Source organism: Oncorhynchus tshawytscha, unplaced genomic scaffold (assembly GCF_018296145.1).
Source record: "Oncorhynchus tshawytscha isolate Ot180627B unplaced genomic scaffold, Otsh_v2.0 Un_scaffold_3414_pilon_pilon, whole genome shotgun sequence".
Lineage (NCBI taxonomy): Eukaryota > Metazoa > Chordata > Actinopteri > Salmoniformes > Salmonidae > Oncorhynchus > Oncorhynchus tshawytscha.
In genome coordinates this window covers 237501-262772 of record NW_024609793.1, presented here as the reverse complement: position 1 = coordinate 262772, position 25272 = coordinate 237501, and the positions used below count along the sequence as shown (strand labels likewise).

The 25272-nt window shown below is 42.7% G+C and overlaps 1 protein-coding gene across 1 annotated transcript in view; it reads left to right on the top strand.

Moving 5' to 3' along the window:
• The window catches only part of LOC121845914 (thyrotropin-releasing hormone-degrading ectoenzyme-like), a gene marked incomplete at its 3' end in the record, with an annotated part of 262455 nt that overhangs the window by 8466 nt on the left and 228717 nt on the right, over positions 1–25272 (top strand). Inside the window, 1 exon segment of the mRNA XM_042318133.1 lies at positions 11930–12203. Coding sequence (XP_042174067.1) covers positions 11930–12203 — 274 coding nt within the window.

Sequence of the window (25272 nt, the reverse complement as noted above, 5' to 3'; positions counted from 1 at the left end):
CTGGGAGATAAGTGACTTGGTGACTTGTACCGTAGGTTCAGCCGAGCGCTGCGCCGGGGCAGCTGGCTGGGGGGTCGTTAAAGGACATGACTTCAGTGATTTATAAATCAATGCTAATTACACATGATTGGATCGACCGTGACGACAAACAGAGGATTCGTCGCGAATGGAGCCCTATTCCCAATGTAGTACACTACTTTAGACCAGAGCCCTATTCCCTATGTAGTGCACTACTTTAGACCATTCCCTATGTAGTAACCTACTTTAGTCCATTCCCTATATAGTGCACTACTTTAGACCATTCCCTATACAGTGCACTACTTTAGACCAGGACCCTATTCTCTATATAGTGCACTACTTTAGTCCAGAGCCCTATTCCCTACATAGTACACTACTTTAGACCAGGGACCTATTCCCTATATAGTACACTACTTTAGACCAGAGCCCTAATCCCTATGTAGTACACTACTATAGACCAGAGCCCTATTCCCTATATAGTACACTACTTTAGACCAGAGCCCTATTCCCTATATAGTACACTACTTTAGACCAGAGCCCTAATCCCTATGTAGTACACTACTATAGACCAGAGCCCTATTCCCTATATAGTGCACTACTTTAGACCAGAGCCCTATTCACTACATAGTACACTACTTTAGACCAGGGACCTATTCCCTATATAGTACACTACTTTAGACCAGAGCCCTAATCCCTATGTAGTACACTACTATAGACCAGAGCCCTATTCCCTACAGAGTACACTACTTTAGACCAGAGCCCTATTCCCAATATAGTACACTACTTTAGACCAGAGCCCTAATCCCTATGTAGTACACTACTATAGACCAGAGCCCTATTCCCTATATAGTTCACTACTTTAGACCAGAGCCCTATTCCCTCTATAATGCACTACTTTAGACCAGAACCCTATACAGTAGTGCACTACATTATAGGGAATAGTGTGCCATCTGGGACTCCGCCAGAGAACGTGGTTCAGAATAGAGGTACAGGACAGGACATTAGGTTTTAGTCCTGTAACAAATAGTTTTCATAACAGCCATCGTCATATTGGATAAATATTGATTGATCTTATATAGAGCTTTTGCATTCCAGATGGACGCTCAAAGTGTTTTATAGTGTAAGAGAGGGGGACATTTAGCCTGAGTGCCAGTCTGTTTGTTATCATGCCAACTCCCTGTCACAGCTCTCTGTCACAGCTCCCTGTCACAACTCCCTGTCACAACTCCCTGTCACAGCTCCCTGTCACAACTCCCTGTCACAACTCCCTATCACAGCTCCCTGTCACAGCTCCCTGTCACAGCTCCCTGTCACAGCTCCCTGTCACAACTCCCTGTCACAGCTCCCTGTCACAACTCCCTGTCACAGCTCCCTGTCACAGCTCCCTGTCACAGCTCCCTGTCACAACTCCCTGTCACAACTCCCATGTCACAACTCCCTATCACAACTCCCTGTCACAACTCCCTGTCACAACTCCCTGTCACAACTCCCTGTCACAACTCCCTGTCACAACTCTCTGTCACAACTCTCTGTCACAACTCTCTATCACAACTCCCTGTCACAACTCCCTGTCACAGCTCCCTGTCACAAGTCCCTGTCACAACTCCCTATCACAACTCCCTATCACAACTCCCTGTCACAGCTCCCTGTCACAACTCCCTATCACAGATCCCTGTCATGCCATGTTTAGCTTGCCAATCGATGGAGTTGTCGAGAGCACAAACAGATGTGTGATCAGGCTAAGTGAACTCAACGTGCTGTAGGTGGTTAGTTCCCATCCCAGCCCATTGATACTCTACTTCACCCAACTGTCTTGTCTAGTGAGCCAGAGGTCTTTCTTTACTGTAGGAGAAAATAGTGTTTTCTCCGCAGCGTGCAGGCGTTTCCCAGACACAGCCTAGCGAAGCTGGAGATGGTCCCGCCAGGTTCTGTAGGGTTCAGCATCATCCCAAACACACTTAACGCCCTTCACAACTGTACTAATATCTGCTTCGATCCGCTGCCTCCCCTTGCCTCCTCCTGCCTCCTCCTGCCTCCCGCTGCCTCACCCTGCATCCTCCTGCCTCCCGCTGCCTCACCCTGCCTCCTCCTGCCTCACCCTGCCTCTCCTCTGCTCTCCTGTCATCTCTACAATAAGAGTAGCCTGCTGGGTCTTTCAGCCTCTGACAATCTCTCTCTCTCTCTCTCTCTCTCTCTCTCTCTCTCTCTGCTCTCTCTTTACCTCTCTCTCTAGGGAGGAAAGCCAAAACCTCTCAGCTCCTTACCTCTCTCTCTCTCTCTCTCTCTCTACCTCTCTCTATCTACCTCTCTCGCTACTCTCTCTACCTCTCTCTCTCTCTCTCTCTCTCTCTATCTCTCTCTCTCTCTCTCTCTCTACCTCTCTCTCTCTCTCTCTCTCTCTCTGATACTCTCTCTCTCTCTCTACCTCTCTCGCTCTCTCGCTACCTCTCTCTCTCTCTCTCTCTACCTCTCTCTCGCTCTCTCGCTCTCTCTCTACCTCTCTTACTCTCTCTCTCTACCTCTCTCTACCCCTCAGCTGCCTGTGAGTATTGTGCCTGGTTTTTCTCTGATTTTAAGGGTATAGGGAGTGAAAGCCAAAACCTGATAGAAACTTAGCTTTTCCTTTGAAAAACTTGGAGACATGGGGTTCTTTTGGTTCTCAGCCACAGAGCAGCACTCCAAGGCGGTGGGAAGTTGGCTGGCAACTGATAGCATGGAGAAATGGAGGGATGGAGGGATAGAGAGATGGAGGGATAGAGAGATGGAGAGATCAAGGGATGGAGGGAGGAGGGAAGGAGTGATCATAGGATGTAGAGAATGGAGGGATCAAGGGAAGGAGAAATGGAGGGAGGAGGGAAGGAGTGATCATAGGATGTAGAGAATGGAGGGATCAAGGGAAGGAGAAATGGAGGGAGGAGGGAAGGAGTGATCATAGGATGTAGAGAATGGAGGGATCAAGGGAAGGAGAAATGGAGGGAGGAGGGAAGGAGTGATCATAGGATGTAGAGAATGGAGGGATCAAGGGAAGGAGAAATGGAGGGAGGGCTAATGGAGATGGAGCTTAATTGCCTTTTTTAATTGATATTGAGATGATTGTTCAGGCAGCGTGAGACCTAGCTTAGTCATTAGCTTAGTCATTAGCTTAGTCATTGAAACAACGACATGTTTATGTCAGGGAATACATTTATGCTGTGTCTCCATTCCATATGACTTCTTCCCAGGGGTCTGTGTCGGATCATAATCTGTTCTGTACATTCATGAGTTAGGAGAAGAGAGTTCCGTTATACCAGAGTTTAGACAGTATATAGTAGAGGACTGATATATCAGAGTTTAGACAGTATATAGTAGAGGACTGATATATCAGAGTTTAGACAGTATATAGTAGAGGACTGATATATCAGAGTTTAGACAGTATATAGTAGAGGACTGATATATCAGAGTTTAGAGGACTGATATATCAGTTTATATATAGAGGACTGATATATCAGCATTTAGACAGTATATAGTAGAGGACTGATATATCAGAGTTTAGACAGTATATAGTAGAGGACTGATATATCAGAGTTTAGACAGTATATAGTAGAGGACTGATATATCAGAGTTTAGACAGTATATAGTAGAGGACTGATATATCAGAGTTTAGACAGTATATAGTAGAGGACTGATATATCAGAGTTTAGACAGTATATAGTAGAGGACTGATATATCAGAGTTTAGACAGTATATAGTAGAGGACTGATATATCAGAGTTTAGACAGTATATAGTAGAGGACTGATATATCAGAGTTTAGACAGTATATAGTAGAGGACTGATATATCAGAGTTTAGACAGTATATAGTAGAGGACTGATATATCAGAGTTTAGACAGTATATAGTAGAGGACTGATATATCAGAGTTTAGACAGTATATAGTAGAGGACTGATATATCAGAGTTTAGACAGTATATAGTAGAGGACTGATATATCAGAGTTTAGACAGTATATAGTAGAGGACTGATATATCAGAGTTTAGACAGTATATAGTAGAGGACTGATATATCAGAGTTTAGACAGTATATAGTAGAGGACTGATATATCAGAGTTTAGACAGTATATAGTAGAGGACTGATATATCAGAGTTTAGACAGTATATAGTAGAGGACTGATATATCAGAGTTTAGACAGTATATAGTAGAGGACTGATATATCAGAGTTTAGACAGTATATAGTAGAGGACTGATATATCAGAGTTTAGACAGTATATAGTAGAGGACTGATATATCAGAGTTTAGACAGTATATAGTAGAGGACTGATATATCAGAGTTTAGACAGTATATAGTAGAGGACTGATATATCAGAGTTTAGACAGTATATAGTAGAGGACTGATATATCAGAGTTTAGACAGTATATAGTAGAGGACTGATATATCAGAGTTTAGACAGTATATAGTAGAGGACTGATATATCAGAGTTTAGACAGTATATAGTAGAGGTTTACTGATATATCAGAGTTTAGACAGTATATAGTAGAGGACTGATATATCAGAGTTTAGACAGTATATAGTAGAGGACTGATATATCAGAGTTTAGACAGTATATAGTAGAGGACTGATATATCAGAGTTTAGACAGTATATAGTAGAGGACTGATATATCAGAGTTTAGACAGTATATAGTAGAGGACTGATATATCAGAGTTTAGACAGTATATAGTAGAGGACTGATATATCAGAGTTTAGACAGTATATAGTAGAGGACTGATATATCAGAGTTTAGACAGTATATAGTAGAGGACTGATATATCAGAGTTTAGACAGTATATAGTAGAGGACTGATATATCAGAGTTTAGACAGTATATAGTAGAGGACTGATATATCAGAGTTTAGACAGTATATAGTAGAGGACTGATATATCAGAGTTTAGACAGTATATAGTAGAGGACTGATATATCAGAGTTTAGACAGTATATAGTAGAGGACTGATACAGTTGAACGTTTCTCTGGCGTCTCTTCGTCTCTAGTCCTTTAATTCATAGTATTTATCTCCAGTGCTTTTTCAATAAAGAGGCCATCCCATTGATAAACATCCCCTCTATGACCAACTAATAACTGCCTGCTTTACTGTCTGACAGGTTGATAAACATCCCCTCTATGACCAACTAATAACTGCCTAGCTTTACTGTCTGACAGGACACCGATCCCTTGCTTTGTGTGTGTATTTGTTAAATAAAGTTAAATAAAGGTTAAATAAAATGTGTGTGTGTGTGTGTGTGTGTACATGTGTGTGTGAATGTGTGTATCTTTGAGTGTGCCTGGCTGTGTGTGTGTGTATGTGTGTGTTAGGCAGCGTTTACACAGGCAGCCCAATTCTGATCTCTTTTTAAAATTATTTTTTTTTTTTTACAAATTGGTCTTTTGAGCTCTGAAAAAAAAGGTCTAATGTGAAAAGATTAGATGTGATTGGTCAAAAGATCTAATAGTGGAAAAAGATCAGAATTAAGCTGCCTGTTTAAACGCTGCCTTTGTGTCTGATGACGGACCGATCCCTCAGTGTTAACAGTGCTAAACCAGATTCACCACCAGATCTCCAATCAGCCTAACTGTCAGTTTATCAGGCTCCTACTGATTCTGATAGCCCTTTAAATGTCACCGTGGGTGGGCCAAACGCCCCCTGAAGAACCTCTCCCCCTCTCTCAACCTCTTTCTAGCTGTCACGTCCACTAGGTAAAGAAACTGTGTGGATTACGGTGTTATGGTTGGACTACCCAGGTTAATCCTAAAGGCAAAGCAGAGGGCTGTTCAATCAGTCATTCAGTCAGCCAGTCATTCAGTCAGCTAGTCAGCCAGTCAACCAGACAGCTAGTCAGCCAGTCAGCTAGTCAGTCAGTCAGCTAGTCAGCCAGTCAGCCAGTGATTCAGTCAGCCAGTCAATCTGTCATTCAGTCAGCCGGTCAGCTAGTCAGCCAGTCAGCCAGTCATTCAGTCAGCCAGTCAGCCAGTCAGCTATGCAGCCAGTCAGCCAGTCAATCTCTCATTCAGTCAGCCAGTCAATCTGTCATTCAGTCAGCCAGTCAGCCAGTCAACCAGTCAGCAAGTCAACCAGTCAACCAGTCAGCCAGTCAGCCTCTCCTCACCCTACTGCCAATCTAACTGAGAGGAGAGGCTCCCCTCACCTTACTGCCAATCTAACTGAGAGGAGAGGCTCCCCTCACCTTACTGCCAATCTAACTGAGAGGAGAGGCTCCCCTCAGCCTACTGCCAATCTAACTGAGAGGAGAGGCTCCCCTCACCTTACTGCCAATCTAACTGAGAGGAGAGGCTCCCCTCACCCTACTGCCAATCTAACTGAGAGGAGAGGCTCCCCTCACCCTACTGCCAATCTAACTGAGAGGAGAGGCTCCCCTCACCCTACTGCCAATCTAACTGAGAGGAGAGGCTCCCCTCACCCTACTGCCAATCTAACTGAGAGGAGAGGCTCCCCTCACCCTACTGCCAATCTAACTGAGAAGAGAGGCTCCCCTCAGCCTACTGCCAATCTAACTGAGAGGAGAGGCTCCCCTCACCCTACTGCCAATCTAACTGAGAGGAGAGGCTCCCCTCACCCTACTGCCAATCTAACTGAGAGGAGAGGCTCCCAGACCTATTCTCAGAACTCGTGATGCTGCACTTTATTCTCTCAGGCTCTGTCTCTGGAATGATAATTACAAGGAAGATTTTGTAACAGGAAAGTAGGAAAATAATAATAATATAAAAACAAATGTTTGGGAAACAAGTGTAAAAATAGCAAATAAAACCTCATACTGTTAATAAGATTCTGACTATTTTTTTAGAATGTAATTTAGTCACTAACTGTGACAATGTGGAGTCTTGGAATAGACTATAGGACAGGAAGTTAACAAACCGGTGTCATGGCCGGCTGTCATTTATGAGATTGTTACTGTGACCATGTCTCTGTAGCGATGAGTCTCTATAACGAGCTGACGTGGGCACCAATTCAGCTGTAGCACTGCGAAGGGTGGCTTTCAAATAAAGCCAAGACTTCTTTCAAATGAAGCCAAGACTTCTTTCAAATGAAACCAAGACTTCTTTCAAATGAAACCAAGACTTCTTTCAAGTGAAACCAAGACCCCTTTCAAGTGAAACCAAGACTTCTTTCAAGTGAAACCAAGACTTCTCCACAGCAGAAGCTGCTAGGAGCAGCTATTATTGATCAAATAGATGTAATATATACAGTACCAGTTTGGACACACCTACTCATTCTTAATTTTTTACTATTTTCTACATTGTAGAATACTACTGAAGACATCACAGCTATGAAATAACACATATGGAATCATGTAGTAACCAAAAAAGGGTTAAACATGTCAAAATATATGTGAGATTCTTCACAGTAGCCACCCTTTTCATTGACAGCTTTGCACACTCTTGACATTCTCTCAACCAGCTTCATGAGGTAGTCAGTCACCTGGAATACATTTCAATTAACAGGTGCACCTTGTTAAAAGTTAATATTTAGAAGAAAAGTTCTTCTTAATGCGTTTGAGCCAATCAGTGGTGTTGTGACAAGGTAGGGGTGGTATAGAGAAGATAGCCCTATTTGGTAGAAGACCAAGTCCATATTATGGCAAGAACAGCTCAAATAAGCAAAGAGAAACAACAGTCCATCATCACTTTAAGACATGAAGGTCAGTCAATACGGAACATTTCAAGACCTTTGAAAGTTTCTTCAAGTTCAGTCGCAAAAACCATCATGCTCTATGATGAAACTGGCTCTCATGAGGACCGCCACAGGAAAGGAAGACACAGAGTTACCTCTGCTGCAGAGGATAAGTTCATTAGAGTTACCAGCCTCAGAAATTACAAGCCAAATAAATGCATCACAGAGTTCAAGTAACTGACACATCTCAACATCTCAACTGTTCAGTTCATCTCAACTGTTCAGAGGAGACTGTGTGAATCAGACCTTCATGGTCAAATTGCTGCAAAGAAACCAATACTAAAGGAAACCAATAATAAGAAGAGGCTTGCTTGGGCCAAGAAACATGAGCAATGGACATTAGACTGGTGGAAATGTGTTCTTTGGTCTGATGAGTCCAAAGTTGCGATTTTTGGTTCCAACCGCCATGTCTTTGTGAGACGCAGAGTAGGTGAACGGATGATCTCCGCATGTGTGGTTCCCACCGTGAAGCATGGAGGAGGAGGTGTGATGGTGTGGGGGTGCTTTGCTGGTGACACTGTCAGGGATTTATTTAGAATTCAAGGCACACATAACCAGCATGGCTACCACAGCATTCTGCAGCGATATGCCATCCCATCTGGTTTGCTCTCTGGTTTACTCTTAGTGGGACTATCATATGTTTTTCAACAGGACAATGACCCAAAACACACCTCCAGGCTGTGTAAGGGCCAGTTGACCAAGAAGGAGAGTAATGGTGCTGCATCAGATGAACTGGCCTTCACAATCACCCGACCTCAACCCAATTGTGATGGTTTGGTATGAGTTGGACCGCAGAGTGAAGGAAAAACAGTGCTCAGCATATGTGGGAACTCCTTCAAGACTGCTGGAAAAGCATTCCAGGTGAAGCTGGTTGCCAAGAGTGTGCAAAGCTGTCATCAAGGCAAAGGGTGGCTGCTTTGAAGAATCTTAAATCTATAATATTTTTTTATTTTAACACTTTTTTAATTACTAAATCAAATCAAAGTTTATTTGTCACGTGCCCCGAATACAACAGGTAGATCTTACAGTGAAATGCTGAATACAACAGGTAGATCTTACAGTGAAATGCTGAATACAACAGGTGTAGTAGACCTTACAGTGAAATGCTGAATACAACAGGTGTAGTAGACCTTACAGTGAAATGCTGAATACAACAGGTGTAGTAGACCTTACAGTGAAATGCTGAATACAACAGGTGTAGTAGACCTTACAGTGAAATGCTGAATACAACAGGTGTAGTAGACCTTACAGTGAAATGCTGAATACAACAGGTGTAGTAGACCTTACAGTGAAATGCTGAATACAACAGGTGTAGTAGGCCTTACAGTGAAATGCTGAATACAACAGGTGTAGTAGACCTTACAGTGAAATGCTGAATACAACAGGTGTAGTAGACCTTACAGTGAAATGCTGAATACAACAGGTGTAGTAGACCTTACAGTGAAATGCTGAATACAACAGGTGTAGTAGACCTTACAGTGAAATGCTGAATACAACAGGTGTAGTAGACCTTACAGTGAAATGCTGAGTACAACAGGTGTAGTAGACCTTACAGTGAAATGCTGAATACTACAGGTGTAGTAGACCTTACAGTGAAATGCTGAATACAACAGGTGTAGTAGACCTTACAGTGAAATGCTGAATACAACAGGTGTAGTAGACCTTACAGTGAAATGCTGAATACAACAGGTGTAGTAGACCTTACAGTGAAATGCTGAATACAACAGGTGTAGTAGACCTTACAGTGAAATGCTGAGTACAACAGGTGTAGTAGACCTTACAGTGAAATGCTGAATACAACAGGTGTAGTAGACCTTACAGTGAAATGCTGAATACAACAGGTGTAGTAGACCTTACAGTGAAATGCTGAATACAACAGGTGTAGTAGACCTTACAGTGAAATGCTGAATACAACAGGTGTAGTAGACCTTACAGTGAAATGCTCACTTACAGGCTCTAAATACTACATGATTCCATATGTGTTATTTCATAGTTTTGATGTCTTCACTGTTGTTCTAAAATGTAGAAAATAGTACAAAATAAAGAAAAACCCTGGAATGAGTAGTTGTGTCCTCACTATTGACTGGTACTGTAGGTCAGTGCATTTGCACAGGAAAATTCTCGACCAACTGGGAATGATTTAAAATACTTTTCACCCGTGTTTCTGCGATTACTAAAACTTACTGTATGCTTCCCAGTCGAAACCGTTCGTGCATACTGTACATTTTGTGATGTTTTTGTTCATTTTGGTGTCTACCCCCTTCGTCAGAGATTGGTCAACAATAGGGATTTTTCAATTCAGTGTTTGTTGTCATTCAACGACAGACCACTCGTTTTCATGCATATTTTTTTCACTTGAGAAATATTGCGTCAAAACATTTAGATGTTAAATTGCTTCCTCTGCAAAGACTTCCTCTGCAAAAATGACAGATGTCTTGAGTATTCTTAGATTAATTCAGACTATTTTTAGGAAGTGTACTGGCTATGTTGTTGCTACGGCAGCACAAGAGGGACAAACATTAATATTGATGCTTTTTTCTTGTTTGTTTTTTTCAAACAAATGCATTGTAAAGGAGAACCTGAGCACAGACTTTCACTTCACCCAGCCGAGTTCTGCTCGGAGCAAAGACAACCTGGTACGGCCTTTACTCCACTGTGACAGATTCTGGAGCACTTTCAGTGATATGTAAAACCAAAACAGGGGTTCTGTCTGTTTCAATGTGAACTCAGAGCTCATCAGTTTTCCAGGGTGACAAGAAGGCAATAGTCAAGATGAAATTACTATTTTCTAAGTATAGAACATCTCTCGGCCATTAGGTTCCTTTTATCTCCTAATCTAATGTGAAACTAACTCTTTGCTCTCTCTCCCCCTGTCCCCTCTCCCTCCCCCTCCTCCTCCTCCTCCCCTCTCTCTCACACTCTTCCTGCCCCTCTCTCCCTCCCTCCCTCTCTTTCTTTCTATCTCTCTCCCCATCTCTATCTCTCTCTGTCTTTCTATCTCTCTCTCCCTTTACTCCTCTACATCTCTCTGTTTTACTGTTATTCTCTAAATCTGTTCTCTCTCCTCTCTCCATCCCCCTCTCCCTCTCTCTCTTCTCTCCATCCCCCTCTCTCTTTTCTCTTCCTCTCCCTCCTCCTCTCTCCCTCTGTCTCTTCTCTCTCCCTTTCCCTCCCCTCCCCATCTCTATCTCTCTCTGTCTTTCTATCTCTCTCTCCCTTTACTCCTCTACATCTCTCTGTTTTACTGTTATTCTCAAAATCTGTTTTCTCTCTCCTCTCTCCATCCCCCTCTCCCTCTCTCTCTTCTCTCCATCCCCCTCTCTCTTTTCTCTTCCTCTCCCTCCTCCTCTCTCCCTCTGTCTCTTCTCTCTCCCTTTCCCTCCCCCTCCCCATCTCTATCTCTCTCTGTCTTTCTATCTCTCTCTCCCTTTACTCCTCTACATCTCTCTGTTTTACTGTTATTCTCTAAATCTGTTCTCTCTCCTCCATCCCCCTCTCCCTCTCTCTCTTCTCTCCATCCCCCTCTCTCTTTTCTCTTCCTCTCCCTCCTCCTCTCCCTCTGTCTCTTCTCTCTCCCTTTCCCTCCCCCTCTGTCTCTTCTCTCTCCCCTCTCTCTCTCTCTCTCTCTCCCTCTCTCTCTCTCTCTTCTCTATCCCTCTCCCTCTCTTCTCTCCTCTCCCTCTCTCTTCTCTCCCTCTCTCTTCTCTCCCTCCACTCTCTCTCTTCTCCCCCCGCCCCCTCTCTCTTCTCCCCCACCCCAGAAAGGCTCCCTCTCTCTTCTCTCCCTCTCTCTTCTCTCCCTCCACTCTCTCTCTTCCCCCCCCCTGCCCCCTCTCTCTTCTCTCCCTCTCTCTTCTCTCTCTTCTCTCCCTCTCTCTCTCCCCTCTCTCTTCTCTCCCTCTCCTGCCCATTCTATCTTTCTTTTCTCCCTCTCCCTCTCCAACTCTGCCTCCCCCTCTCTCTCTCTCTCTCTCTCTCTCTGATCCCTCTCTCTCTCTCTTCTCTATCTCTCCCTCTCTCTTCTCTCCCTCTCTCTTCTCTCTTCTCTCCCTCTCTCTTCTCTATCCTCCCCTCTCTCCCTCCACTCTCTCTCTTCTCTATCCCTCCCCTCTCTCTCTTTTCTCCCTCTCCCCTCTCTCTCTCTTCTCTATCCCTCCCCTATCTTTCTTTTCTCCCTCCCCCTCTCTCTTCTCCCCCCCGCCCCCTCTCTCCAGGTACATGGCGGTGACACAGTTCTCCCCCACCCACGCCAGAAAGGCCTTTCCGTGTTTTGATGAGCCCATCTACAAGGCCACGTTCCGGGTCAGCCTGGGACACGATGCGTCCTACCTCTCTCTCTCCAACATGCCTGTAGAGGCCTCCATCTCTGATGATGATGGCTGGGTGACCAACCACTTCTCCAGGACTCCTCGTATGTCCACCTACTACCTGGCCTGGGCCGTCTGTAACTTTACCTACAGAGAGGTGACCACTGACAGTGGAGTGGTGGTGAGTTACACTAGTGACCCCCTAACCCTAACCCTAACCTAACCCTAACCTTAACCCTAACCCTAACCTAACCTAACCCTAACCTTAACCTAACCTTAACCCTAACCTTAACCCTGGGCCGTCTGTAACTGCACCTACAGATGGGTATCCACTGACAGTGGAGTGGTGGTGAGTTACACTAGTGACCCCCTAACCCTAACCTTAACCTTAGCCTAACTTTAACCTTAGCCTAACCTTAACCTTAGCCTAACCTTAACCTTAACCTAACCTTAACCTTAACCTAACCTTAACCTTAACCTAACCTTAACCTTAACCTTAGCCTAACCTTAACCTTAACCTTAGCCTAACCTTAACCTTAGCCTAACCTTAACCTTAACCTTAGCCTAACCTTAACCTTAGCCTAACCTTAACCTTAACCTTAGCCTAACCTTAACCTTAACCCTGAGTAGTCTGTAACTACACATCCAACAGTGGAGTGGTGGGGAGTTACAGTCTTACTGACTGACTGAATCCTGTTCATCCTCATTGGGATGTGAGGCCACAACAGGCTCTCTAACGTCCAACAGTGGAGTGGTGGGGAGTTACAGTCTTACTGACTGACTGAATCCTGTTCATCCTCATTGGGATGTGAGGCCACAACAGGCTCTCTAACGTCCAACAGTGGAGTGGTGGGGACTTAATGTCAGAAGATAAGATCAACTTTATTGTGCCCAAGGGGATAACTGTCTTGGAAACACAGCGTTACTGTATCCAAAAGAAACACTGTGTCCAGCAGTCAGAGACATACAACATGTTCTCTCAACTAGCTGTATCGTCATTACCTAACCCTACATTAAGATGAAATAACTCACGACAACCTGTCTACTTACCCATCAAGTCTGAGGATATAGCACACTTTGTCCTTGTATGTCTATCTATTGATTAACCTTGATACTGAGATGTGGTGTAGATTGCTGCTGTTTCCCACTAACACTGTCATCACTACAAACACCTAAAGAGTTAATACTGTCATCACTACAAACACCTAAAGAGTTAATACTGTCATCACTACAAACACCTTCTAAAGAGTTAATACTGTCATCACTACAAACACCTAAAGAGTTAATACTGTCATCACTACAAACACCTATCTAAAGAGTTAATACTGTCATCACTACTAACACCTTCTAAAGAGTTAATACTGTCATCACTACTAACACCTAAAGAGTTAATACTGTCATCACTACTAACACCTAAAGAGTTAATACTGTCATCACTACAAACACCTTCTAAAGAGTTAATACTGTCATCACTACAAACACCTAAAGAGTTAATACTGTCATCACTACAAACACCTTCTAAAGAGTTAATACTGTCATCACTACAAACACCTTCTAAAGAGTTAATACTGTCATCACTACTAACACCTAAAGAGTTAATACTGTCATCACTACAAACACCTTCTAAAGAGTTAATACTGTCATCACTACAAACACCTTCTAAAGAGTTAATACTGTCATCACTACAAACACCTTCTAAAGAGTTAATACTGTCATCACTACAAACACCTTCTAAAGAGTTAATACTGTCATCACTACTAACACCTTCTAAAGAGTTAATACTGTCATCACTACAAACACCTTCTAAAGAGTTAATACTGTCATCACTACAAACACCTTCTAAAGAGTTAATACTGTCATCACTACAAACACCTTCTAAAGAGTTAATACTGTCATCACTACTAACACCTTCTAAAGAGTTAATACTGTCATCACTACAGACACCTTCTAAAGAGTTAATACTGTCATCACTACTAACACCTGAAGAGTTAATACTGTCATCACTACTAACACCTTCTAAAGAGTTAATACTGTCATCACTACTAACACCTTCTAAAGAGTTAATACTGTCATCACTACAAACACATTCTAAAGAGTTAATACTGTCATCACTACAAACACTGTCTAAAGAGTTAACACTGTCATCACTACTAACATCTAAAGAGTTAATACTGTCATCACTACAAACACCGTCTAAAGAGTTAATACTGTCATCACTACTAACATCTAAAGAGTTAATACTGTCATCACTACAAACACCTAAAGAGTTAATACTGTCATCACTACAAACACCTTCTAAAGAGTTAATACTGTCATCACTACAAACACCGTCTAAAGAGTTAATACTGTCATCACTACTAACACCTAAAGAGTTAATACTGTCATCACTACTAACACCTTCTAAAGAGCTCCTCATACTACGTGCCAGTTTGAGAGCTGCCATTCAAAACGCTTTGCAGTGTCTGAACCATTTTGGCAGCTTGTCTGCTTCAAAGAAGAGAGGAGACATCATGCCTGACCTTATTTACAGAACAGCAACAATGGTGATGTCCCAAATGGCTCACTTTGCCCTATGAAGTGCACTACGGCCCATAGAGCTCTGTTCAGAACTAGTGCCCTATGTTGGGAATAGGGAGCCATTTGGGACGTAGTCAACGTTAGCTATTGAAAACAGTATTCAGCCGGTGTCCTCTCCTCTCCTTCAGACAATTATCTTCGTTATCTTGAAAACTTTCCCACCTTCCCTTCTTGTTAACCTTGGGTTCACCCTCCTCCTCCTCGTCCTTCATCATCATCGCCATCATGATCTTCGTCATCCCACTTTAATTACTCCCCATTCATTTCCACTGTCATTATCCAAGGGCATTGCCCAATATCTCCATACACACACACACACACACACACACACACACACACACACACACACACACACACACACACACACACACACACACACACACACACACACACACACCTCACACCGCCGCCTGTAGTGCTCCTATCCCTCATTACAGGGACATCGCCTTCTCAACAGCACCTTTAATGACCAGCCATATCTGCAGCATTTATTTCCATACAGAGCCCCTCCTACGCTCACCCCTCACACTGCCACTAACCCATCAATCAAATTACCGTGACGACACCGGCCGGGTCTCAACTCATCCATCATGGGAGCGTGGCGTGCGTGGGCAGCGAGGGGAGATGAGGAACGGACGTAGGGCTTGCATATATCCGGGGAGGTGTAGCGAGGAGAAGCGTGTAGCAGGCTACTCAGTGTCCGTTGCAGTTGGCATCAATGCTGTGAAGTAGAGTGGGCAGTAGGCCGCACTGAGGGAAAACACTGGTTTTTATTTCTCCTTTATTTAACACTGGAAATGGCAAGACGGTCAATCTGACCTTTTTCAATGTTGTAATTTGAAATAACGTCATTTCAATAAAAACCTTGAAACCACCTTTCCCGGACTTGTCCTAAATATGTGTATTTTACAGTCTAGCAGCACATTGAGATCAATATCGTAAAAGACAAAAACGTTCTGAGAAATTGCACCTCAAAGGGCCATGCTGGTCAAAATGACCGCAGGCATGTTTCACCCACAGTAGGCTTCCACAAAGATATTGTTTGTGTTGCTTGCTAGTCCTTAGTTCTTTTTCTCGCCTTGTGTTTCCGGCATTGGATGTTGCTTAGCAACTGTTGTTGTTTACTTGCTTTCAAAAGAGCACAAAGGAAATTAGCCTTTGGATTCTAGAATACAGAATCAATAGAATACAGTTGTAAAATAGAAGTTAGAATTGGAACAGATTATAATAGAACAGAATAGAAACACAATAGAATACAGTTGTAAAATAGAAGTTAGAATTGGAACAGATTATAATAGAACAGAATAGAAACAATAGAATACAGTTGTAAAAAAGAAGTTAGAATTGGAACAGATTATAATAGAACACAGTTGTAAATAGTAGTTAGAATTGGAACAGATTATAATAGAACAGAATAGAAACACAATAGAATACAGTTGTAAATAGAAGTTAGAATTGGAACAGATTATAATAGAACAGAATAGAAACACAATAGAATACAGTTGTAAATAGAAGTTAGAATTGGAACAGATTATAATAGAACAGAATAGAAACACAATAGAATACAGTTGTAAATAGAAGTTAGAATTGGAACAGATTATAATAGAACAGAAACACAATAGAATACAGTTGTAAATAGAAGTTAGAATTGGAACAGATTATAATAGAACAGAAACACAATAGAATACAATAGAAGCATTATACAATATAATAAAACACAACAGATAGTCTGATCAAAACGAACTGGTGTCTAGCTATGTCAGGAAAGCTGACCGCCCTGCAGGCTTTAGCCACGCTCCAGGATACGGAAGAGTCTGATGGAGGCATTCAGTCTGATGCAGGGACAACTCATCCGATGTCCCTGACTCTGACAGTGACACAGAGAAGCCCCAGCACAACAGACTGCGTCTGGGACACATTCACTTCAAGACGTCTGCGTCTGCTGATGTTCCAGGTAGGACTTGCGTCTTCTTCAGATTTTTTTATTTTTATTTACCCTATAGGACAAAATATTGCTCAATATTGTTGGTTTGACTTACAGCAAACTAGTTTATAAGAAAAACGTTGACCAATAGCCTCCAACACATACAGGTGCAATAGAATACAATTAGAAAAATTAAATCAGAATAGAATACTATTGTTCTTTTTTTCGTTTTTATTATTAGCCAAATGTTATTATTATTAAGAGAATATTCGTATTATCATCATTGTTGGCCTATCACCGCTATTACTATCTATAATTAGCCTAACACTGGCATTAGGCTATTATTGGCTTACCATGTTTGTTGTAGGCCTAATTATTATATATTATTAGGCTATTATTATCGCTATTATCATTAGCCTATTATCAATAGCCTATTATCATTAGCCTATTATCATTAGCCTATTGTCGTTATCCTACTGTCATTAGCCTGTTATCATTAGCCTATTGTCATTATCCTACTGTCATTAGCCTGTTATCATTAGCCTATTGTCATTATCCTACTGTCATTAGCCTGTTATCATTAGCCTATTGTCGTTATCCTACTGTCATTAGCCTGTTATCATTAGCCTATTGTCATTATCCTACTGTCATTAGCCTATTGTCATTAGCCTATTATCATTAGCCTATTATCATTAGCCTATTATCATTAGCTTATTATCATTAGCCTATTGTCATTATCCTATTGTCGTTATCCTATTGTCGTTATCCTATTGTCATTATCCTATTATCATTAGCCTATTATCATTAGCTTATTATCATTAGCCTATTGTCATTAGCCTGTTGTCATTAGCCTGTTGTCATTAGCCTATTGTCATTAGCCTATTGTCATTAGCCTATTGTCGTTATCCTATTGTCGTTAGCCTATTATCATTAGCCTATTATCATTAGCCTATTGTCATTAGCCTGTTGTCATTAGCCTATTAGCAGGTCCTCATGTTGTATTGTGTATGCAAGCCAATTGTGATGTTACTCAATATTGTAATTGTCGTGTGTATGAAGAGAAGATTAGCCCTGATTCACATCTATATTGTATGAAATATAATAAACTAATCAGGCTATTATCATTGTCAGCAGCGCCGAATCCACAACCATTGCCATCTCCGCCTGTGCCATCCACAACATCACCCAGACTGTCAACACCTGTAGGCCTACCAGGTAGGCAATTCTCTCCAAAAAGCCTTTTGAATGTTTTTTTTTTAGAAATAGGCTAACTAAGCTTAAATTACATATATTTTTGTTATTAATCCTGCAGTGCCAAATCCACCACTACCTGAGAGACAGGAATTGGGAAAGGACGGCACAGTCTGGAAGCTTGTGCAGCCAGGTGAACATGTAGGGAGACGACAAGGACAGAATGTCATGACTGAAGCTGCAGGACTCACACCACACGCCAAGCGCAATATTGAAGATGCGCTCACTGACTTCCTGTGTTTATTTGATCACGGGATGCTGAACCTCATCAAGGACCGTGGTGCACAGAGGAAAGGTGACAGTTGGTGGGACAACTAAATGACTTCATTGCACTGTTGTGTATCTGTGATGCCCAAAGCGCAAAGAGTATGGAAAGCTTCTGGTTGGCTGACTTGGGCTATGCATTCTTCAAAAGAGTCCATGTCCCGGAATCGATACAGGGAGATCATGAGATTCCTGCATTTTGACAAGAGAGAGACCTGAGGCAGACGTCTCCAAGAAGACAAAATCGTCCTGGTTTCCAGAGGTGTGGGTGAAATTTGTTGAGAACATCATTCGGGCGGAAACTGCCATCCTCTACAAGGCCTGCGGGCAGAAACTGCCATCCTCTACAGGCCTGCGGGCGGAAACTGCCATCCTCTACAAGGCCTGCGGGCGGAAACTGCCATCCTCTACGAGGCCTGCGGGCAGAATATGGCCATCCTCTACAAGGCCTGCAGGTGGAAACTGCCATCCTCTACAAGGCCTGCGGGCAGAAACTGCCATCCTCTACAAGGCCTGCGGGCGGAAACTGCCATCCTCTACAAGGCCTGCGGGCGGAAACTGCCATCCTCTACAAGGCCTGCGGGCGGAAACTGCCATCCTCTACAAGGCCTGCGGGCGGAAACTGCCATCCTCTACAAGGCCTGCGGGCGGAAACTGCCATCCTCTACAAGGCCTGCGGGCAGAAACTGCCATCCTCTACAAGGCCTGCGGGCGGAAACTGCCATCCTCTACAAGGCCTGCGGGCAGAAACTGCCATCCTCTACAAGGCCTGCGGGCGGAAACTGCCATCCTCTACAAGGCCTGCGGGCGGAAACTGCCATCCTCTACAAGGCCTGCGGGCGGAAACTGCCATCCTCTACAAGGCCTGCGGGCATCCAGGAAACTGCCATCCTCTACAAGGCCTGCGGGTGGAAACTGCCATCCTCTACAAGGCCTGCGGGAAAGCTGTGAAACTGCCATCCTCTACAAGGCAGCAATGAGAGCTCCGAGCAGACCACATGTCTGGGAAAGCTGTGCCTCTTGCCCAAGGTCCAGGTCTGAAGCATCCAGAGGATACGCCACCAGAGCAGACCATATGTCTGGGAAAGCTGTGCCTCTTGCCCAAGGTCCAGGTCTGAAGCATCCGGAAGATACGCCACCGGAGCAGCAATAAGAGCTCAGAGCAGACCACATGTCTGGGAAAGCTGTGCCTCTTGCCCAAGCGTCCAGGTCTGAAGCATCCGGAGGATACGCCACCAGAGCAGCAACAGAAGAAGAGGGGACAGTGCCAAGTGTGCAGGCATTGCAAACAGAACAAAACACACAACACTTACAACACTTGCCAGAAAGTTGCGTGTGGGAAATGCACGAGGAAGTTAGTGATTACTTGTGTTAACTGTGAGTGGTCTATAGAGAGTAAAACGGCATGAGCCAGGCTGCATTGCACGCACAATGTTTAGCCAATAATTAGTCAAATGTCTATGAGCACAACATACATCACCAGTCAAAAGTGTGGACACACCGACTCATTCCAGGGTTTTTCTTTATGTTTACTATTTTCTACATTGTAGAATAATAGTGGAGACATCAACACTATTAAATAACACATATGGAATCATGTAGTAACCAAAACAAGTGTTGAACTAAGTATATTTTATATTTGTCAAAGCAGACCACATGTCTGGGAAAGCTGTGACATTCCAGGTCTGAAGCATCCGGAAGATACGCCACCAGAGCAGCAACAGAAGAAGAGGGGACAGTTCCAAGTGTGCAGGCTTGCAAACAGAACAAAACACACAACACTTCAATGCGCTTGAGACAATCAGTTGTGTGGTGACAAGGATTAGGGGTGGTATACAGAAGATAGCCTATTTGGTAAAAGACCAAGTCCATATTATGGCAAGAACAGCTCAAATAAGCGAAGAGATTAGTCCAAATGTTTAAGACATGAACATCCATCAATACAGTCAAAAAAAACCATCAAGTGTGGAAGTCACAAAACCATCAAGCGCTATGGAAGGCTCTCAGACAACCACAGGAATGGAAGACCCAGAGGTACCTCTGCTGTATATGTTCAAGCGCTATGATTCAGGGTTTTTCTTTATGTTTACTAGTTTCTACATTGTAGAAACAATGACTCCCTACAGGAATGGAAGACCCAGACATCAATCACTATTAAATAACACAGAGGATATGTTCATTAGTAAACCAAAACAAGTGTTGAACTAGGGAATATTTTATATTTGTCAAAGTAGTTCAAGTAACAGACACATCTCAACATCATCTGTTCAGAGGAGTGTGAATCAGACCTTCATGGTCAAATTGCTGCAAAGATGCCCCAATTAAAGGACATCAATAAGAAGAAGAGACTTGCTTGACCCAAGAAACACGAGCAATGGACATTAGACCGATGGGAATCTGTCCTTTGGTCTGATGAGTCCAAATCTGAGATTTTTGGATCTGACCACCGTGTCTTTGTGAGACGCAAAGTAGGTGAACGGCTGGTGATGCTGTCAGTGATTTATTTAGAATTCAAGGCACACTTAACCAGCATGGCTACCACAGCATTCTGCAGTGATACACCATCCCATCCTGTTTGCGCTTAGTGGGACTTTGATTGTTCTTTCAACAGGACAATGACCCAACACACCGCCAGGCTGGGTAGAAGGAGAGTGATGAAGTGCTGCATCAGATGACCTGGCCTCCACAATTACCCGAACTCAACCCAGTTGAGATGGTTTGGGATGAGTTGGACCGCAGAGTGAAGGAAAAACAGCCAACAAGTGCTCAGTATACGTGGGAACTGCTTCAAGACCTTTGGAAAAGCATTCCAGGTGAAGCTGGTTGACAGAATGCCAAGAGCGTGCAAAGCTGTCGTCAAGGCAAAGGGTGGCTACTTTGAAGAATCTCAAGTCTAAAATATATTTTGATTTGTTTTTACACTATTTTTGGTTACTACATGATTCCATATGTGTTTTTTAATAGTTTTGATGTCTTCACTATTATTCTACAATGTAGAAATAGTAAAAATAAAGAAAAACCCTTGAATGAGTAGGTGTGTCCAAACGTTTGACGGGTTCTGTACATACAGTGCATTTGGAAAGTATTCAGACACCTTGACTTCATCCACATTTTGTTACGTTACAGACTTATTCTGAAATGGATTAAATTGTTTTTCCCCCTCACCCAATACCCCAAAATGACATGTGAAATATGTCATTATGAAATATCACATTTAAGTAAGTATTCAGACCCTTTACCTGTTGAAGCACCTTTGGCAGTGATTACAGCCTCAAGTCTTCTTAGTTATGACTCTACACACCTGTATTTGGGGAGTTTCTCCCATTCTTTAAGCTCTGTCAGGTTGGATGGGGAGCGTTGCTGAACAGCGATTTTCAAGTCTCTCTAGAGATGTTAGATCGGGTTCAAGTCCGGGCTCTGGCTGGGCCACTCAAGAACATTCAGAGACTTGTCCCCAAGCCACTTGTGTGTTGTCTTGGCTGTGTGTTTAGGGTTGTTGTGCTGCTGGAAGGTGAACCTTCACCCCAGTCTGAGGTCTTGAGCGCTCTGGAGCAGGTTTTCATCAAGGATCTCTCTGTACTTTGCTCCGTTCATCTTTCCCTCGATCCTGAGTAGTCTCCCACTCTTCAATCTTGGTTTCATCAGACCAGAGAATCTTGTTTCTCATGTTCTGAGAATCATCCAAGCGGGCTGTCATGTGCCTTTTACTGAGGAGTGCCTTCCATCTGGACACTCTACCATAAAGGCCTAATTGGTGTGCTGCAGAGATGGTTGTCCTTCTGGAAGGTTCTCCCATCTCCACAGAGGAACTCTGAAGCTCTGTCAGAGTGACCATCGGGTTTTTGGTTACCACCCTGAACAAGGCCCTTCTCACCCGATTGCTCGATTGCTTCTCCCCCGATTGCCGATTGGTCAGTTTGGCCGGGCGGTCAGCTCTAGGAAGAGTCTTGATGGTTCCAAACTTCTTCCATTTAAGAATGATGGAGGCCATTGTGTTCTTGGGGACCTTCAATGCTGCAGAATGATGGAGTCCACTGTGTTCTTGGGGACCTTCAATGCTGCAGAATGATGGAGTCCACTGTGTTCTTGGGGACCTTCAACGCTGCAGAATGATGGAGTCCACTGTGTTCTTGGGGACCTTCAATGCTGCAGAATGATGGAGGCCACTGTGTTCTTGGGGACCTTCAATGCTGCAGAATGATGGAGTCCACTGTGTTCTTGGGGACCTTCAATGCTGCAGAATGATGGAGTCCACTGTGTTCTTGGGGACCTTCAATGCTGCAGAATGATGGAGTCCACTGTGTTCTTGGGGACCTTCAATGCTGCAGAATGATGGAGTCCACTGTGTTCTTGGGGACCTTCAACACTGCAGAATGATGGAGTCCACTGTGTTCTTGGGGACCTTCAATGCTGCAGAATGATGGAGTCCACTGTGTTCTTGGGGACCTTCAATGCTGCACAAATGTTTTGGGACCCTTCCCCAGGTCTGTGCCTCGACACAATCCTGTCTCGGAGCTCTACGGACATTTCCTTCGACCTCATTGCTTGGTTTTTGCTCTGACATACACTGTCAACTGTGGGACCTTATATAGACAGGTGTGTACCTTTCCAAATCATGTCCAATCAATTGAATTTACCACAGGTGGACTCCAATCAAGTTGTAGAAACATCTCAAGGATGATGACTGGAAACAGGATCCACCTGAGCTCAATTTCAGGTCAAAGGTTCTGAATACTTATATAAATAAGGTATTTCTGTTTTTATTTTTAATACATTAGCAAAAAAAATGAACTGTTATCAGTTTGTCATTATGGAGTATTGTGTGTAGGTTAATGAGGAAAATAAATGTTTTAATCCATTTTAGAATAAGGCTGTAACGTAACAAAATGTGGAAAAAGTCAAGGTGTTTGAATACTTTCTAAATACACTGTTTATATATATATATATATATAAATGTGTATATATATATATAAATGTGTACAGTTGAAGTCGGAAGTATACATACACCTTAGCCAAATACATTTAATCTCACCTTATCACAATTCCTGACATTTGACCCTAGTAAATATTCCCTGTTTCTAAATCTGAGATGACAGGGTGATTAACAAAAGGCTAAGCTGTGTTTCAATATATTTCATATTGAATATCAATATTTTCTAGTAATATTTTTTGACCGTTGTGCTATGCTAATTAGTGTAGTTGATGACAATTCTCCCGGATCTGGGATGGGGATGCCATCTATTTTGTGAAGTGCACTAGTCCCTCCTGCAGCAAAGCACCCCCACAACATGATGCTGCCATCCCAGTGCTTCACGGTTGGGATGGTGTTCTTCGACACGCAAGCCTCCCCCTTTTTCCTCCAAACATAACGATGGTCATTATGGCCAAACAATTCTATTTTTGTTTCATCAGACCAGAGGACATTTCTCCAAAAAGTACGTTCTTTGTCCCCATGTGGAGTTGCAATCCGTAGTCTGGCTTTATGGCGGTTTTGGAGCAGTGGCTTCTTCCCTGCTAAGCGGCCTTTCAGGTTATGTCGATATAGGACTAGTTTTACTGTGCATAGAGATAATTTTGTACTTGTCTCCTCCTGCATTTTCACTTTTCACACTACAGTACGTTCATCTCTAGGAGACAGAACGCATCTCCTTCCTGAGCGGTATGACGGTTGCGTGGTCCCATGGTGTTTATACTTGCATACTATTGTTTGTACAGATGAACGTGGTACCTTCAGGCATTTGGAAATTGCTCCCAAAGATGAAGCAGACTTGTGTAGGTCTACAATTGTTTTTCTGAGGTCTTGGCTGATTTATTTTGATTTTCCCATGATGACAAGCAAAGAGGCACTGAGTTTGAAGGTAGGGCTTGAAATACATCCACAGGTACACCTCCAATTGACTCACATGATGTCAATTAGCCTATCAGAAGCTTCTAAAGCCATGACATCATTTTCTGGAATTTTCCAAGCTGTTTAAAGGCACAGTCAACTTAGTGTATGTAAACTTCTGACCCACTGGAATTGTGATACAGTGAATTATAAGTGAAATAATCTGTCTGTAAACAATTGTTGGAAAAATGACTTCTGTCAACCACAAAGTAGATGTCCTAACTGACTTGTCAAAACTATAGTTTGTTAACAAGATATTTGTGGAGTGGTTGAAAAACGAGTTTAATTGACTCCAACCTAAGTGTATGTAAACTTCTGACTTCAACTGTATATATATATTTATATATATATATGAATATATATTTGTTTAAATATATATGTTTATGTTTATTTTGTTGTACTGAGTTGTATTGCTGTGATTGCTTCATATATCAGCTCATTTACAGCATTTTAATGACATATATTTGCCTTTGTTGACGGTCAGATTGACGCAATGAAACTGCTTTGTTCAATGTTTCATCTCTGTATTTTTAAACCTTTAAAACAACAACACAACATAATATGAATTTCAATTAAGATTGTGTCTTACAGTCAGAAAATACATTATTGTCTTATTTTAGTACTGACGGTCCACACGCATCTGAATCAATCAATACATTGTCTCACAGACTGCAATTTACATTTGGTGTCCTAAGGTTTCTTCTTATGACATTTTAACATAAAAAATGCATTATTTTAGCAATTTATTATATGTTAAGGAATATCTACACAATTGAAATAACAACGGTCAGAATTACCGTCATGACCATTCTAGTAGATATGGAATTCCGGCGCTCAGGTTGGGCATTGAGATAAACATCTAGTTTTCAAGAGAGACCTGAACCAAGACAGCAACATTAACACATCAGTTTCAGACAGTCACATGACAGACAGACAGACAGTCACATGACAACCAGTCAAACAGACAGACAGTCACATGACAACCAGACAGACAGTCACATGAAAACCAGTCTGACAGACAGACAGTCACATGACAACCAGTCAAACAGACAGACAGTCACATGACATCCACTAGACAGACAGACAGACAGACAGACAGACAGACAGTCACATGACATCCACTAGACAGACAGTCACATGACATCCACTAGACAGACAGTCACATGACATCCACTAGACAGACAGTCACATGACATCCACTAGACAGACAGACAGTCACATGACATCCACTAGACAGACAGTCACATGACATCCACTAGACAGACAGACAGACAGACAGACAGACAGACAGTCACATGACAGACAGACAGACAGACAGACATGACAGACAGACAGACGACAGACAGA